The 18048-nt window shown below is 42.4% G+C and overlaps 2 protein-coding genes across 2 annotated transcripts; both read left to right on the top strand.

Moving 5' to 3' along the window:
• Nucleotides 1–3755: 3755 nt before the first annotated feature.
• Nucleotides 3756–6270, top strand: HOXD13 (homeobox D13). The gene is made up of 2 exons (XM_074297411.1): nucleotides 3756–4630; nucleotides 5666–6270. The coding sequence occupies exons 1-2, from the start codon at nucleotides 3856–3858 to the stop codon at nucleotides 5914–5916; spliced, it is 1026 nt and encodes a 341-aa protein (XP_074153512.1). The 5' UTR covers nucleotides 3756–3855; the 3' UTR covers nucleotides 5917–6270.
• Nucleotides 6271–12276: 6006 nt separating this feature from the next.
• HOXD12 (homeobox D12) lies at nucleotides 12277–15506 on the top strand. The gene is made up of 2 exons (XM_074303041.1): nucleotides 12277–12922; nucleotides 13213–15506. The coding sequence occupies exons 1-2, from the start codon at nucleotides 12358–12360 to the stop codon at nucleotides 13449–13451; spliced, it is 804 nt and encodes a 267-aa protein (XP_074159142.1). The 5' UTR covers nucleotides 12277–12357; the 3' UTR covers nucleotides 13452–15506.
• The last annotated feature ends 2542 nt before the right edge of the window (nucleotides 15507–18048 follow it).

Below are 18048 nucleotides of genomic sequence, written 5' to 3'. Positions count from 1 at the left end.
ACTTTCTGTCTATTCTTTCTCCCCCCTAAACTGGTTTGAAAATATAACTACACCTTATTTTTGTTTCTTTTTAACGGTTTTGCCTTGAGAGAGAGAGAAAATCTAGAACTAAGTATAGTATGTGCATAGATGGACTCTGGCTGTCATTGCTCTCTTGCAGTTAGTTATTTATTCTCTTGAAAAACTCCATAGACAACCCAGTCTCCCCTGGAGCGATAATCAACTGAATACTTCCAAAGGGAGTTAGTTGGTTTGTTGTGTTTGTTTTTAGCACAACCACAAGAGTATAATGCGGCTGTTGTTATCATTATTTTCATTAAATCATTCACAGGTATTCTTCGACAACAGTTTGTCAGATTTAATAGAAAGGAAATATTTTACTTTTCCTCCAAGCAAGAAAATGGAACGAATGAACGAAGGAAGGAAGGAGAAAGAGAGAGAGAGGGGGGGGGGAGGGAGGGAGGGAGGAGGAAGGAAGGAAGGAGGAAGGAAGGAAGGAAGAGGAAGGAAGGAAGGAAGAAGGAAGGAAGGAAGGAAGGAAGGAAGGAAGGAAGGAAGGAAGGAAGGAAAGAAGGAAGGAAGAAGTTGAGAGAGATTGGATCTAAGACACTTGAGAAGGTAGTTTTAGTCCTTTACAAATCCGTAGATTTGATTATATTAAAATTTTGAGTACTGAAGGTCAAAATGAATCTCCAGTTCTCAATCAATTTTCTATTTAAACACTACAGAAAATATCTTAGAGTAATTGTAATCATGATTATATGACTAATTAACTCTCTAGTGAAACATGTTTATGTAACTGGTTATCCATAGTTGGTGAAATACATAGAAATGGATACATATGTATACAGAAATTAAGCAGCTACAAGATTGCTCTGAGGCTGGGTTTTTGTGTTGCTTTTGCTAGAGGTCGTGTGTTTCACAGAAATGCTTGCTGAGTCTTTTGGATACAGACACAAGATTCATTGTTTCAGTAAGAAACTAAAGTAGGGTCAAATCTGTGCACGGCTACAATTTGTGAAACTATTTTGACGTCTACTTTTTTTTAAACACTCCCAAACGGCAATCTCAAGAAAATTACTCAGTATTCATTGTTACTGTAGACACTCTGTTTTTATACACACTCTGTAAACTGTCACTTTTATCTTTGTCCTCTACATTCATTTTCTAAAATGACCAAATTATTGGAGTGATGTTGCTAAACTGAAGTTTCTGTGCCCGAGGGAATCTGTCAGAGGTTGGCTGAGAATCTGCCTGGTAAGAAATACCTTAGAACACAAGTTAACTTTTTTATAGATAAATTTAATTTTCTTACCTAAAAAAATGTACTGAAAAGAGATAAAATCTTTGAAAACTGTAACCTTTTTTTTTTTTAATTCTTAACTTTAGGACAAAAAAAAGTCATTACAATGTTTATCGAACAAAAAAATAGTAGATCCAAAGGGCAAAAATGCAGCTAATGACTTGGTTTTCAGAACTTCCCAATTAGTTTGCTCTAACTAGTTCTGTAAGCTGTTATAGATATAAATTGGTTCTTTGCATTAGAGAAACTAATTGTTTTCGACCCTCACGCCAACGAGGACAGAGAGAGACTAAGAAAAAAAAAGTGGGGAGAGAAAAATTTAGGTGTCGTAGCTATAGAAAAGGGTTTCCTATAGTTTGATCCCTGGGATGTCTTAGCTGTTGATCAAAATGAATGAAATTTAAGTGTTATTCCTTATAAGTATTTCTTGCTGTTAATATGAAGTAGGCATTGTAAATATTGGCACCAAATGCACTTCCTTCAACTCATTTTCCCAAACAAGTCAGTAACTTCTTTCAGAAAGACGGCTGTCGGCATTCTTACTACAGGTCTCCTAACAAACTGTAAATCCTGTTGAATTACAGCAAATACGCCAACCCTCTCCGGTCACTGATTTGATAATGAACATGGCCAAGACTTCAAAAAGGTCGAAGAAAGAAAGAACTTCTCCTTCTCACCTTCTCCTCCCATAACTTTCCCCCTTTATATGAGTCTTTTATGGTTACTGCATTATGCGTGTCAACATACAAAATACGATCAAGGTAATTCCATTCTTTAAGGAAATATCTCCCGTTTTCTCGGCAACTGAGAGACGACAGCAATATTTTTGGCTTTTCTTATGTTCAGGAGCAGGAGGAGTGTGCAACAAGTAGGCACCAGCCAATCAAAGACTAGTGAAACGGGTTTGCATGGAAATGGGCTGGACTGAAGGGGTTTTATGCCAAAGGAAAGTGGAAGAAGTGGTGATATTCGGGCCACTGACCAATACCTACATTACTTACCACCCTATTCCCATTGGAGCTCGTTTCTCTTAGAGTGCTTTTAAAACCCCAGTATTCGGCTGCCTATCGAAACCATTTCTAGCACTTTCGAGGAACAGTGAAACTAAACTTCCCAAACAGAAAGCAATCTTTCCAGGGAGCGTTTCACTGCTGTGCCGCCTTGCTTTAACCTTTAGTAGCTTATTTCAGAAACACCAAACTGTGTACAATTCATTTGGGAAAAGCTCCCTATCGCAAACCTCAGGGGAATGTGACTGTTCTTGGTGCTGTTAGAAATCGATTCTAACCTTAGGGCAGAGGGAAGCACTTTCTTGTCAAAGCTTATCAAAATTGTTTTTCATCGTTCAAATATCTGCAGGATCTCCTAAACCCCACTTGAAAACCTTCTTTACTACGTAGTTCTCATCCCATTCATAGCCGTGAAAAGAAAGTGAAACAAATTTTTTGAGAAAGTGAAATTTCTTATTGAATAGGCTTCTGTAATGTGGGGGGATAAGATGCTCTCAATTTAGTTCTTATGGCAGTCCTATGTAATAAAAAATGTGAGAAAGAAGTCCTTATGAGTTCATTCTCCTCAAATGATCACAGAAATGAGGACAAATGGAAAATAGCATTGAGAAGATTATCGAAGAAGGCAGAATCTGTCCCTAGATCATGAATGTGCATTAAAAAACCAAAACAAAACAAAACCTTTCATTATGTAGAAGTACATCTCGACAAGGTGAGTCTGGATGGACATTGATATCTCTGATGTCGAACTAGGCATGCTTGATATCTGTTCAAGTATATGAGATAGAGAAAAAGGTAGATTTAACCGCACAGTGCAGTTTGGTTATTTGAGAGATGAAGTGCAATAATCTAATCGGTATAAACATGGTGGAAAACTAGAATCCCCCCCCCCCTTTTCCTCTCCCCCACGTATCACTTTCTCCTCTCTGTCTCTGTCCCTCTTTTATCTAGTTATTTGAGTCTATAGGGACATGGAAATTTGAAAACACCAAATGAAAAACACAGGTCTCAGAGCCCCAGTTACAAAAAGGGGCCTAGATAGCCTACAACAAAATCAGTTTGTTAGTGCTTTGGGGAAGCAAACGCCTTGGTCAAGGACTGTGGGGGGAGGAGGTCGAGGAGAGCTTTGAGAGAAGAGGTAGAAAGGAGAGGAGGAGGTAGGATAAGGGGTGGGTCTAGACCCGGACTGGGTGGGATGGGGGGGGGGGGGTGGAAGCAGCTCTCACTCCCTTACACCGACGCCCCCACGTGTCCTACAGCAGCCAATGGCTCAACCCTCGGCAGTCACACTCTACTCGGGAGCCGGCCCCCAACCGCAGCCCGGGCCCCCTCCCAACCTGAACTTCGTTTTTATAAACGTCCCGCAATGAGCTAACCTGTTGGAGGGAGGGCGGGAGGGCGGGAGGCACGAGAGAGGGGAAGAGAGAGCGAGAGAAAGAGGGCGGGAGCCAAAGAGAGTGGGAGGGAGGGGAGGCGGAAAGCCGTTCATCGAGCTATGGTGTCCAGCACGAGGGCCGGGCCGGGGCCGGGCCGGGCCGGGCCATGAGCCGGGCCGTGAGCTGGGACATGGACGGCCTGCGAGCGGACGGCGGCGCAGGCAGCGGGGGCGCCCCCTCTTCCGCGGCCGCCACTGCGGGGCAATGCCGCGGCTTCCTTCCTTCGCCAGTGTTCGGCGCACACTCTGGTCGGGCAGCGGCTGCGGCTGCGGCTGCGGCTGCAGCCGCAGCAGCAGCGTCTGGTTTCTCCTATCCCGGGGCGACAGAACGCTCCGGCTCATCCTCTTCCTCCTCGTCGTCCGCAGTGGCGGCGGCGGCGGCTGCAGCGCGTCCCGAAGCACCCTCTACCAAGGATTGTCCCGGCTCCACTCCGGCTCCGACTCCAGCTGCAGCGCCCCCGGCCGCCCCGGCACTGGGCTACGGCTATCATTTTGGCAATGGATACTATAGCTGCCGCATGTCCCACGGCGTGGGGATCCAACAGAACGCACTCAAGTCCTCCCCACACCCCTCTCTGGGGGGCTTTCCCGTGGAAAAATACATGGACGTCTCCAGCCTGGCCAGCACCAGTGTCCCGGCCAACGAGGTCCCCTCCCGGGCTAAAGAAGTGTCCTTTTACCAGGGCTACACCAATCCTTACCAGCACGTCCCCGGGTATATAGACATGGTCTCCACCTTTGGTTCAGGGGAACCGAGACATGAAACGTACATATCCATGGAAGGTTACCAGTCCTGGACTCTGGCGAATGGCTGGAACAGTCAGGTTTACTGTGCTAAAGACCAGTCCCAAAGCTCACATTTTTGGAAATCTTCCTTTCCAGGTACGACCGAGAGAGAGAGAGAGAGAGAGAGAGAGAGAGAGAGAGAGAGAGAGAGAGAGAGAGAGAGAGAGAGAGAGAGAGGAGAGAGAGAGAGAGAGAGAGAGAGAGAGAGAGAGAGAGAGAGAGAAAGAATAACTGATAAATATATACATACATATATATATATAATTTTTAATTGTTCTGACATTCCCGCTCCTCCCACCCCACCCCATCCCCACCCTAATTTCAATGTAGAGAGATAATGCAAGTTGATCAATTATTTTTTAAAAGGAAGCATAGAGTTTGTATGGTTTGTGTCAGATCTTCCGTAATTTTAACTCTGAACTAATGCTTGTGAATCTGAAGTCTTAATTTTCATATTCTCTGTTTCTCTGTCTCTCTCTCCCTCCCTCTCTCTCGCTCCCTCTCTCTGTTCCCCTTCCCTCCCTCTCTCTCTGCCTCTGTATTTCTGTATATAATTTACAAACTGGGGTCACTAAGTGACTGTGGGGAAAGGATTGGGTTCTCCTGTTCTGTAAGTTGTATCGATTGTCTTAAAAGACGAGTAAAAAGATTTTGCTAGCAATTTTCAGAATAATAATTGCCCCCCCCCCCAGTAGCTTCAATAATGTTTTGTAATCAGAGCACATATAATACACTTACATTCACACACATCATAATACCAGGAAATTAAACACATGAGGATATTAAGATGTGCATGTGTGTATCCATATGATATAAGAATCCACACAGAAATTGTCCATATGAAAACTTCTTAAACAAGCAAAAACCGTAAATTTTGCACCGTAAAATTGCAGGCTTGTTAAGATGCCGGTTTGGGAAATAATAGCATCCATCAAATTAGCCTTCCCTTTGAAGTTCAAATAATCTTTCTTTAATAACATGTAAATAATTATATGAAAACAACTGAACGTTTTTTATCTTCTCATTCCCCCCCCCCCCCCAATGAAAAGTAGGACTCTTGCACTTACCCATTTGAGATTTAAACGCCTGTAATAAAAGTCTAATTTTTCCACATAATGTCGTTTACAATAGGGGACGTAGCTCTAAACCAGCCTGATATGTGTGTCTACAGACGTGGAAGAAAGAAACGAGTTCCCTATACCAAACTGCAGCTGAAAGAACTGGAAAACGAATACGCCATTAACAAGTTCATTAACAAGGACAAGAGGAGAAGGATTTCCGCAGCCACAAACCTGTCTGAGAGACAAGTGACCATTTGGTTTCAGAATAGAAGAGTGAAGGACAAGAAAATAGTCTCCAAACTCAAAGACAATGTCTCCTGATCCGGAGCCGAGGACAAATACGTTCCATTCACAAGCCTTATGTTATCTTCCTCCCAGAAACTTTTGGAAAGACTTGAATATATATTTAATTTCTCCTTCTGCCCCCACCCCCTTTCTGCCAGCGGCGGCGAAATTTTGTGAATTGTTTTTCGCTCCTCACCGCATTTTGGCTCTAAAGCATAATGCTGCCCAACTTGACTTTGTAATTCTTTTTCTTACTGATTATTATTGCCCCCTTTGGTTTTTGTTTTGTTTATTATTATTTTTAATGTTCTGTTTCTCCCTCCAGGCCAGTATAAAGGACTGAATATTTTTTAACAGTTCCCATAATGAATTTCGGATACACTACTCTGATTTCAGTTGTTGTCGTCGTTTTTATCACTTGAAATCTGGTGCCAGCATTTGTCCCGATGCTTGTTTTCATAAACCATTATGGTCAAATGGTTTCAAATCATTCATGACCATGGCTTATGAAATCATTAAAACTCAATGGACACTGCTAGGCAAGCAGAAACTCTGCCCAGAAGAGACTTATATATATATATATATATATATATATTTTACATGTGAAAGTCTAAATATTGGGAAATGAAGGTGCAGTCCTTGTTTTTAAATCACTACTTTAAAAATAAGACTTGGAGCAATATTAACAATAAGAACATCTTTCTGATTTCAGATCTTACTGATAATTGACAATTTTTACTATACAGCTTCAACACACTTAGTAGATCCTTAATTCCGTGATTTTAACTTAAAATAGGTAGTGTATCTTTACAAATACCTTTATTTCTTCTGACCCAGGTACAGTGATTTAAAGGGCTGAAGTTTCTAGATTTTATATCTTGCTAATATTCACCACTGTTGTTCCTTACAGGTAGTTAAGATGGACTCGGTTGATATAGATGCAGGCATGTTTAACCATCATTCGGATATAGGACATGCTGGATAAGTGTGTATACACTTGTATTTTTACCTGAAGTATCGTACACCCTCATATTAACTAGGCTGTTTGAACATTCACGGAGGTTCAAAGCTTCTAATAAAAGGAGAAGGAAAAACAAACAAACAAACAAACCCGGAACTCTTTTAAGTTCCAAAAATAAACGGGTGTTAAGAAAAGTAACAATAAATAATGAATTTTAAAGATTGCATAATTTATATAGCTAAAAGATTATTTTTTAAGTAACAACAACTATAATCTGTGATACCAATGTAGTGCTTAAAACACATTGTAATCAGTTTACTCCTAGGGAGAAACTTAAATAAACCAAAAAAAAAAAAAAAGCCAAACAAACAAACAACAACAAAAAAAAAAAAAAAAACATTACTTTCTATAAATTTTTACTCTATAAAATCTGCAATTTATTATAAAACCATGTTGTCTTTCAAACTATGCATATTTATTTTAATGGCCTATTTCTCCGAACATATTGATCACCAGTGTAAGGAGCGAAGAATCACATCAATTTCTATTTTCTTCTTTCCTCTTCACTTTTGCTACCTTTCCTTTCCTTCTCATACCTCCCCTTCAGCTTTAACTTTAAGAAATGTTTGAAATGCCAGGCAAACTTATCTTGCTTTTAAAATGGCATTCTTAAGAAAGAAAGAAAGAAAGAAAGAAAGAAAGAAAGAAAGAAAGAAAGAAGAAAGAAAGAAGAAAAAAGAAAGAAAGAAAGGAAAAGAAACAAAAAAAGAAAAGAAAGAAAAAAAAAGAAAAGAAAAAAACAGCTCAAAAACATCTCCAATAAAAATTTTCTTCTATTTCAATCATAACCATGACCTCAGATTGTATTTATTTTCATCAAAAAGAGATTTTATCTGGAAATAAAAGCATTCTTTCTCTGACTTAGGTAATTTGGACAGAAAGGTGGGTATAAAAATTCAAGACTTTTAAAATGTCCCTACTTTGGAAAGACAATATTTATGTATCCCTCAAAATTGAGGGAATTATACTTGACTGCAAATATAGAAGGTCCATTTCTGCCTACCAATAGCCAATGAAGTTTGAAATCATAATCCACTACCCAAGAAGTACATTCAGTTTTTAGGCTTTAATACAACTTTCTCTTCTAACCCAAAGAGTAATTAATTCCTCAAGGAAACAGCCTAGGAATTACTTGATGCCTTTTTAGCTATTAAGCACCAGGCACAAAATCAGTTGGTTTCCTTATTTATTTTAATTACACATGACTTTTAAGGTCCTCACACACACCCCTTTGAGGAACAAAACACTGCAAAGTGCCCATGAAAAACAAACTACTTTCGTTTTCTTTAAGACTGCTTCCCTCATTTCATTCTCTTGATTTCAAGCAAATGGGAGACAAACAGCTTTATTATCTCTTTCGTCTAACATTGAGTCCTTGAAAAAATACATACATATAAATATAAATACATACAGATATGTAAACAGTGTTGGGAAAACACACAGTTGATATTCTACAAGGCTGTTGGCTTTTGAGTAAGGCTGTTCTAGGTTCAATCCTTTCAATGAGGGAGGCCATTGATTGAAACTTCAAAGACATTTTTCTGGTATTTTCCACTGTGGGAACGTGTTTTCATTTTAACATCATTTTATTTTTTCATAATCTCAATCCCAACTTGTTTTTCATTTTTAAACTAGTGTTCACAGCACATATACTTTTTTAAAAATGCTATATCGTTTTTTCCTACTTCTCAGAGATTTTTGGCCTAGCTTTAGGTTTCAGTTTCACTTCTATTCAAGATATTTAGTTTGCATCTCAGTTTACTTCAGCTTGACATTGAATTGCAGGTTTGTCTGAGATTAAAAGCGCCTTCAAAACTCCTAAAGTGAAATTTGAATTGACGTCTAAATCAATAGCAGATGAAGTGTTTGCTATTTATATGCTTTTCTCTTATACCCTGAATTACAATGGGAGGAGGGAAGGAGAAATTGAGTTAGTGAAGCTATAGAGGGAGAAAGAGACAGAAACAGAGATTCAGAGACAGGGACAGGGAGAAAGAGAGAGAGAGATTCAGAGACCGAATGAGAGAGAGAGAGAGAGAGAGAGAGAGAGAGAGAGAGAGAGAGAGAGAGAGAGAGAGAGAGAGAGAGAGAGAGAGAGAGAGAAAGACAGAGAGAGAGAGAGAGAGAGAGAGAGAGAGAGAGAGAGAGAGAGAGAGAGAGAGAGAGAGAGAGAGAGAGATTCAGAGACCGAATGAGAAAGAGAGAGAGAGAGAGAGAGAGAGAGAGAGAGAGAGAGAGAGAGAGAGAGAGAGAGAGATTATATTTTATACATATGGACCTAATAATTAATATATATAACGTGTGCGTAGGACTGTTACAGGGACAACCAGCTTCAGAAAGGACTTCAAAAATCCTGAATTTCTGTTTCTATAACCTTCTGGCTCTTAATAGGTTATCTACCACCTTACTAAATTCGGGCTTCTCTAGCCGGCGTAGAGCCTTCCTTCCTAGCTCCCGAACCTTCCCCCCCACCCCCCCTCTCTTGGCCCCTTTCAGCAATTCAATGGTCTAAAACGCTTCGGGCCGAGTTGTGTCTCCGACCGTGAGACAGCTGCGTTGCCCTTTACCATTGATCTTGACCGGCTCTTTGCTAAACCTCTCAACACTGCTCGATGAGATAGAGCTATTCTGCCACCTCCTGGACAATAGAAGACATTGACTGGAAAGGAGTTCAGTTTAGTAATACAATTCTCTTCCCAAAAACTCACTGTAGTGTAACTCGGTTTTTTCCCTACTCTCCAGCCTACCCCCGGGACCTACGCAATCTCCTCTTTTCTAGGAAGAAAGAAACGTTATTTTCTACCTGCAAAAAATTATTTAAAAACAAACTCTAATGGAAAATAAACACAGACGAAGATTGAGGGGTGGGGGAATGAGGGGAAAAGGGTTATTTGCCTATCTCATAAAGAAATTCCTGTAGCTATAAAGTCATTTTTTTTCTAAATCTGTAACCTTGCTTCTAATTTCATTTTCTTGCAAAAATAATTTTCAAACACTATCTTTTCAGGGAGCTAAAATCTTACACATATTTCATAAAGTTATAATCAAACTTCTCTAATCCCAAACTTTGTGGGGCAGGCCTGAAGCTTTGTACAAACATACACTTAAGCCAGAGCTTGGCTTGGCAGCTGAGGCTGGCCTGTTCATTATGAGGACATGGGCTCAAGTCCTGCAAAGAAATCCTGACTATCCTTCCCTTCCAGGCCCCACAGCCCCTATTATCAAGCTGAAGCTAAAAAAGCAAGTTGGAAGGATGAAGGATTAAGGATCCCCAGAGTCTCCAAGCCATTGCAAAAACATGCAAAATGTAGCTGAGCTAAGGCTCCTGCTCCCTCACTCTGGGAGATGAAGGAAGGCAAAATGAGGAAGGGAAAGGAGATCCTTTCCTTCCTAAAGAAACTTTGCTTCTGAAGAGCTAAAAGGAGTTTCTGGACATTTTAGGCCAGGCCTCACCCAGACCCTGGAGACTGAGGAAACTAGTAAGTATCCAAGAGCTGCCCAATTGGTCGACTTAATAAACAATAAACGAACTGAACAGTGGTCAACCGTGCCCTCCAGCGACTCCTGTGTGGTCTTTGCCTTTCATCTGGAGCTTTTAACCATTTCAAGGTTGCTTCCTGATGAAGCTGTGCCTGGAGAGGAGGTCCAGGAAAAAGCTATTGGAACTGCACCAGTTTCTGGAAGCTGAAAAGGAAGGTGGGATGGGGGTATTTTTGTAATAAGGAGATTCCTCTTCCTGCTAGAATAGATCCACCTCTGACCTAGTGGGTCCTATCTATTCCTTCCTGGCCGCAAACAGGGACAGATGGGGGCATTCTTTGGGGAAACTAGTCACTAGTAGCATATTGGCCCAACTGGGGGCATTCCCAAATCTGCCATTTGTTTACAAAAGGATATATACTCCAACCCCAAGCACTAGATGCACTTTTTGGTTTTACAGATCGAACTCCAGGTGATGCAAAGCCAACTACCTTGTATTGCTGAAAGAACATATTAAAATTGAATTTCCTCAATTCACTGCCTTTCTTCCCACAATACTGCAGGGCTGTGTTTCCTTTGGACTGACTTCTTACCCTCCAGCCACCTTCTCTAAAATATCTGTCCGGATACCCATTCTGATCATCTCGCTCTCCATCAACCCAAGCAAGATGCAATCCCTGACCCTTAGCTTGTCCTGTCTTGCACTCCTGGACTGCTTCTCACGGATTTGGTCATCCCCAGTTTCTCTTATTTCTAGAGTTCTCTGAATCTCATTCATCCAACCCTACAAGCAAAAGGACTCATCCCTGAAGATTCTGGCTTCAGGAGATCTTCCATTGCAAGCTAAAGACCACCCAATCTCATAGTTTTCTTAGCTTTCCAGTTCCAGCCCTGCCAAGGTGAGAGGAAGGCCCAAAGCAGAAGGTGGAAATGAAGCCGTTTGGAGCAATTAGCAGATCCATCAGTCATCCATGCAAACTACCCTGGTTCTTTCCTCTAAAGTTTTTATCTTTGGAGGACTTGATTCTTTGGTTCTGTTTTTAAATTTGACCTACCTGAGAGTCACTTTCCCCCTCTGAAATCCAAAGGAGTTTCTGGAGTTTGTGTAGTTATAATGATGAGGATTTACTTCCAAGGCTGGGATAACAGAGAGATTTCCAACCACAGTGGGAAAGCTTCAAATATTCCCAGTCTCCCAGTTTGGTAAAGAAATCCTCAAATAGAGGAATGCAAGCTCCCATTTCTAACATTAAAAAGCATCGTTAACTATGTGCTGTAAACTTTGGTCAGACTAATGATCCTGGTTAAAGGACGATCGTTTGGGCCTTTAAATTAATTAACTTTATGCTGCCTAGCATTAGATAGTGAAAAGGAAAATGGACCAGATCGATCCTGCCCAAAATCTCTCTGGAAAAAAAAAAAATAGTGCAGATGGTGACTTTTAAAGTAAAGGATTAGTTCAGTCCAGCACGTTTTGATGCCACAAATAATGGTTTGTGGATCAGGGTCCTGTGACACTTTTTACAGAGCAGGAAAGGAAAAAGTATGAAAAAGTAATGAAAAGAAATCCAGGCTCAAAGTAACAAGACTGGGATGAAGAGAAAATAACGCCAATCAGAGAGCCCAATGAAAGTGCCTCATGGTAGATTGGGCAAATGGTTGGGCTCGCTTTTTTACACCCCAATCTTGGGATCTCGAGACCCAGAGGAGACTCTCAGAACCCTCCCTTTCTACATCTGAAAACCTCATGTCCCTCTTTCCTGCCTCAGAAGTATTAGAAATATCTAATATTCCAAGTGTTATCATAATACTCTTAAAAAAAAAAAAAATAGGGTCAGGGGGATGTAGGCGGTGCTGAAATGACCGGCTTTGAAGAACCTGTAACGCAAAGTTTCGTCCAATCGTTTGAGCCTGTCCTCTTATTCCCTGTTGTAACTAAATACTGCTGTAAGACCAGCTGAAGTCCTTTGTTGGAGATGTGCGATCGCAGTCTCTACAGATCCGGGTATGTGGGGTCTCTTCTGAATTTGCAATCGCCGGATTCCTTCTATTTTTCCAACCTTCGGGCGAATGGCAGCCAGTTGGCGGCTCTGCCCCCCATTTCCTACCCCCGAGGCTCTCTGCCCTGGTCCGCGGCCAGCTCTTGCGCCGCTCAGCCCCCAGGCCACGCTGCCTTCGGTGGTTATACCCAGCCCTACCTCCCTGGCTCTGTACCCCTCAACCTTCACCCTCCGGGAAGCAAGGAGGGCCCAGAAGATCAAAGCAAATACTATGGTTCCGAGTCTGGTTCGAGGCCAGAGGAGCGCAGTCGTCCCAGACCAGCTTTCAGCAATGAACCTAGCCTGGCTCCGGGCGTTGGCCTTAAGCCGGCCAAGTACGACTACTCAGGCATGGCGCGGAGTGTACACGGGTCAGCGGCTCTTTTGGAAGGGAACCCCTGTGCCGCTGGCTTCAAGGACGACGCCAAGGGCTCGCTCAACTTGAACGTGACAGTGCAGACGACCAGCGTAGCCTCCTGCCTTCGACCTTCGCTACCCGACGGTAAATTGCTTTGGATCCGCTCCCTATTTTCCTCTCTTCCTAAATAGATCAGGGTACCCAGATTGTCCTTGCGCCTTGGGATCCAGGTCACAAACTGGGCTGGGGAGAGAAGGATGAATGGCGATTAGAGAATGAGTGTCAGGGTATGGGGAAGGAAGGATGAAAGAAGATCAAGTAGGACTGGTACCAGCTTAGCTACAGTGTAGGCTACGGGGGTGGAGATGGGGGAACCAGGGCTCCTCAGGTGATAACCAATGGCCCCGGGGCTATGCTGGGGGACTGTGTTGCAGGATTGCCCTGGGGGGCAGCCCAGGGGAGAGCCCGCAAGAAAAGGAAGCCCTACACTAAGCAGCAGATCGCAGAACTGGAAAACGAATTCCTTCTCAACGAGTTCATCAATCGTCAAAAGCGGAAGGAGTTGTCCAACAGATTGAACCTGAGTGATCAACAAGTCAAAATTTGGTTCCAGAACCGGCGGATGAAGAAGAAAAGAGTGGTGCTGAGAGAACAGGCTCTCACTCTCTACTAGCTCTGGTCGCCTCCCGCCCATGGACTTGGCCCAGGCTGGGGGCGCTTCACCTCAGAGGTCGGGGTGGGGATAGATATGGGAAGGAAGAGGGTAGTGAATTTTTTATTTCACCTCTTTCTCTCCCCCTCTCCTCTCATGATTGTAAGGACGTTTCACGTTCAATTCTCCACTACTAGAAATTGGACGGGTCTTGGTCTGGTCCAAGCTTGGCCTTTCCTCTCTTTGTCTTACCTCTAAATGGTTGTGCTGAAGGGCTACTCGAGGTAGGAACATGGAGGGAAGAGATGGTCAGCCTCCGATTGGAGGTGGACAATGATAAGGGGACTGTGTCGGGAGAAACCACGGGTTTGGGAATTTCTATCAGGAACCTACTTTTGAGTTCTTATTCAGTTCCTTTTTTCCCACCTGGCAGCAAACGGTGCCACGAATAAATATAAGAAATCCAACCAGGAAAGCTTTTCTCCCGAGAAAAAGCTCCTTATAAGATCCTACCCTTCCCGAGAGCCTGAGACCCCTGCTGAGGGAGAAAGAGGGGAGTGAGTAGAACATTTGAATTGTTAGAGCAGAGAAGGCCCGGCCCTCGAAACTCCAGATTCTCTTCCCAGCCGCCTCGGGTCCGACCCAGCCCAGTTAGTGACACTAAAGTTTCCCTCGGTCTTCTAAAGTCTGTAGGACAGAGGCGGGTCCGAGGGGAGGTGGGGGAGGGATCAAGAGAGAGAGTCAAGGGCGGGGTAGGTGGGGGATGGGTGGGAAGAAGCAAACAAAATACCTGAAATATTTAGGGAATCTTTAGATTCTTTTTCTAGCTCTTGAGATGTGTGTGTGTGTGTGTGTGTGTGTGTGTGTGTGTGTGTGTGTGTGTGTGTGTGGTGTGCTTGCGGGTAAGACCTTGATGAGCCCGCAAGTTATTAGCCACTTTCTTCTAGAGTCTGGTGGCCTGGAGCTAGAAAAATTCGTTTCTATGTCCAGTCCCAGTTGGCAAGAAAGCTATTCTCCTTCTTCCCATCCCATCCCTCCAAAATGAATCTCAAGCAACCCAGATCTGTAAGTCAAGGAAAGTCTTCCAGCCTCTTTCTACTTGTGAGCTCTGTTCTAAAGCGTTGCTCCTTTGGATACCAAGAGTATCAGCCTTAACTGCAAATATGGTTTTCCAGTTACATTGGGGAAAGGTGTCTCCTTTCTTTCTTAAGTCATTATAATGGGTTACTGAGTGGAGAGGTAGAAATTAAGCCTCTCCAGCCAGGAAGCTATAAATGAGACCTCTGAGCACTCTGACTAGACCTGATCGAAAATCCCCATTGCCCACTCACCCTACCTCCTTGGTTTAAAATCCTCTCATCTACTCACAGGTCCCATGAAAGATAGCTTGACCATGCCCAGGCTGAGTTCTCTCCCAGTGGGTCTCCCACTCCCATTATTCCACTTGCCTCAAACCAGTAATGCAGCCTGACTCTGGGCCCTAAGCCTTTCTCTCTCTCTGATCTTTTTCTTTGTAAGAAATTTTTTACTCCTTATAAAAACTCCTGTTTTCATAGTTTTTCTCTTTGTAGAGAAAGGCTTTCTTCCCTGATTACATGAACAGTCAAATGCTACCTTTACCCCATCCCCATGTCCTTTCCCAGTTCACCTCTGCTGAACTGTACAGAAACCACCTATGCCTTAGCAGGGGTTGGACCCAAGGGCTGGAGAAAATCACTTCCATCCCTTTGCCTCCTTCTTTTCCCTTGCCTTCTCAAACTCTCTTTCCTCCAACTGGGAGGAAGAAAAATATCTGATGGAGTGTAGGAGCTTCGTTCCAATGGTCCAGTGATTTCTTTTCAACGTGTTACTCAGCTGCCTAAATGTGGAGTGTTAACCTCAAATACACTGAGACCCGGGTGATAACGCTCTGAAATCTGTGAATAACCTCAGCTGCCTAAGTAGAATAGTTTAATTTGTTTTGGCTATCTAGTAGTGGTTTTGCATGTTTTGTAACGGAAACAATAGCTTGTATTTAACCGGACGAATAAAAAAATTTCCAATGGAAATACATGGCGCCAAGTGGAGCCCTCACAGGCTGCTGTCTTTTTTTTTTTTTTTTTTTTTAATTTAGAACGGATTTTGATTCCCTTTTAAGATTTTTCAGACTCATGGACTCATTCTTTGGGTTTGGTTTGGAGGCGGGTGTTTATTATTCACTGAATATGAAAATGGTTTCCAAGCCATTGGTGAAACTATATATTAAGATGAATGTTAAATGTCAATAGAAGGGAAATCGCCTACAGTTTTTTTTTTTTTTTTTTTTTTTTTTTTTACCGTATCTAGCTAGACAAAAGGAAGAACATCAGGATATTTAGATACATAAATAAAATAAGCTTTGACTTTTCTTGAATGTTTACTGGTCACTTTGGTGCCAGAGGGACCCAGAGATGGCCTTCCTATCCTCTAATATGGTTCGGATTTGGATAAGAAACTTCTGAACCCGACCCCTTGCAAAGCTGTTCTCTAACAATGGCAGGCCACAAGGCTAAGCTTGACTGGCATATTTTGCTGCAATATACATTCCCAATAATGGGGGGGGGGGGAGAGAGATCATAAGATTACATTGGGGAAAAGGGGACTGAACTCCCAGAAGCAGCCTGAATAGGAAAAACATATTGAATATCTAAATCCTGACGGAGATTAACGTACTACCACACCCAAATTCTGTGTTATTTTGTCCTGAGGCTCGGGGAGAACATAGAAGTGATATATTAACAAGAGAACAAATTAGCAAAATCAAGAGTTCCTGTTATGGAAAGCATAAATTGCAGACTCCCATTCCCACTCCCTTCTTAAGTTCATTTGATAAATGTAAAAACTATTTTCTTTTCTGTGTACACAATGTCGAAGAAAGATGGCTGAAGCAAACCCGGTTTAGGAATATTTTCATAGTGCAAAAATAAAGGCCAAATGAGAACGCTCAAGAAGGGGCAAGCGTCCAATTACTCCTTGTCTGTATTATTTGGTTTCCTACAAGGAGACCAAATGAACAAAGACAGAAGCAGACAATAATGTACTGGGTTTATAGAGAGAGCACTAGTGAAAAGACATGGATTTATTCTAATCTTAGTCCCGTAGCAAACAAGGACCTCTTCTTGGGGGAACTTGGGGGGGGGAGTAATAATTTCCAAAATTAAAACAGCTACCTCTTAGATTCTTGAGGGATGTGTGCGTGTGTGAAAAGACGTTGAAAATACTCATCTTGTGGAATTCCACAAGTCCGCACACATACAGCCCACCTCAAACGGTGTCTGAAACAATTCTAAATGCAAAGCCCGGCTTTTGTCTGGTTTGGATTTCTTTGTGTGGGTGTGGGTGTGAGTGTGTGTTTTCAAATCTCTTTTTCTCAGCAGAGTCCACAAAGACTGTCCTCTCTTCAGTCTTGGGTACTCACTCTTCGAAAGCCTGGAACAAATTTCAAAAATAATAATAATAAACAAAAGATTGCCAAATGAAATCTGATAAATGAGACCAATCTGGCTTTTAATCTTTCCCCAAACACAATGAAAAACTCCCTCCTTAGAAATCTTGACGTCTTTTTGTTTTGTTTTGTTTTAGTTTAATTTTTTTAAAAGACAGATTATTCTTAGTAAGTATCATCCCAAAAAACCCACCGAGGGGCTTCAGGACTCGGAGAACGGACTTAGTATCTCTAAAGAGGTTGAGAATAACCCAGGAAATAAACAAACCGGCGCTCTTTAATCCCTCTGACTCGAAACTATGGCCGCTTGACATAAATAAATATCGGGTGTACACTGTGTGTAAAATAGTGGATCCCAGTGCTTAAAGCAAGTAAATATTAATATCAAAAAGTCTTTCCTCTAGTAGATGGGCACCCAGTCACAAAAACTCGGGGCTACTCAAAGCTGATCTAAAATAATTGATGTGGGGGGAGGGGAAGATGGAGGAGACAACATATATAAACATATTTACATTCAAATAGAAAACCAGTTGACATAGATTATCTTTGCACCAGATATTGTCTCTTCCCCTCGTTTAACTCAATAAACAATTCCAAAAGCACAGAAATGGATTTAAACGGCTCTGGGTGCTTTTCTCTCTTCATCTTCTTTTTTCGTTTCCTAAAAGAGCATAAATAATTAAAGTTTGGCAGTGAGGAAAAGCTTTCTTGCAGAACTGTAGTGGCAATAAATGAAATGACTCAGAATCTCTTCCCCAGTCAGTTTTTACGAGAGCTGCCAGACAGTGTCTGTTCACGTTCTCCAGATACTAGGGGCGCCATAACAAAGTTAAGGTCAAGTTAGTGTCTTATCTTGGGTGGCACAAAAATACCGCATCTTGTCCAGGCAGAAAAGAGAGAGAGCGTCGGCTCTTCCAGAACTGCGGGAAGCTTTGATTCGCCCCGAGGGCTAGCGGACAGCCAGTTGGATTAGGATGCAGTCGATTCCCGCGGATTCAGAGCCAAGGGAACCAGGATCTTCACGGTATGGTCCGGGATTCGCATCTGTTAGAAGGCAGTGGATTTTACAAGGGAGTTGCTGTGAGGGCCTGAGGCAGGGAGAGGGACTGCGGCAGCTGTGGTGGTCCCAACGCTGAGAGATTGGGGAGCTGAGGG

Source organism: Sminthopsis crassicaudata, chromosome 3 (assembly GCF_048593235.1).
Source record: "Sminthopsis crassicaudata isolate SCR6 chromosome 3, ASM4859323v1, whole genome shotgun sequence".
Lineage (NCBI taxonomy): Eukaryota > Metazoa > Chordata > Mammalia > Dasyuromorphia > Dasyuridae > Sminthopsis > Sminthopsis crassicaudata.
Note: the sequence above shows the minus strand (reverse complement) of the source record. Positions and strands in the feature narration are given on the sequence as shown.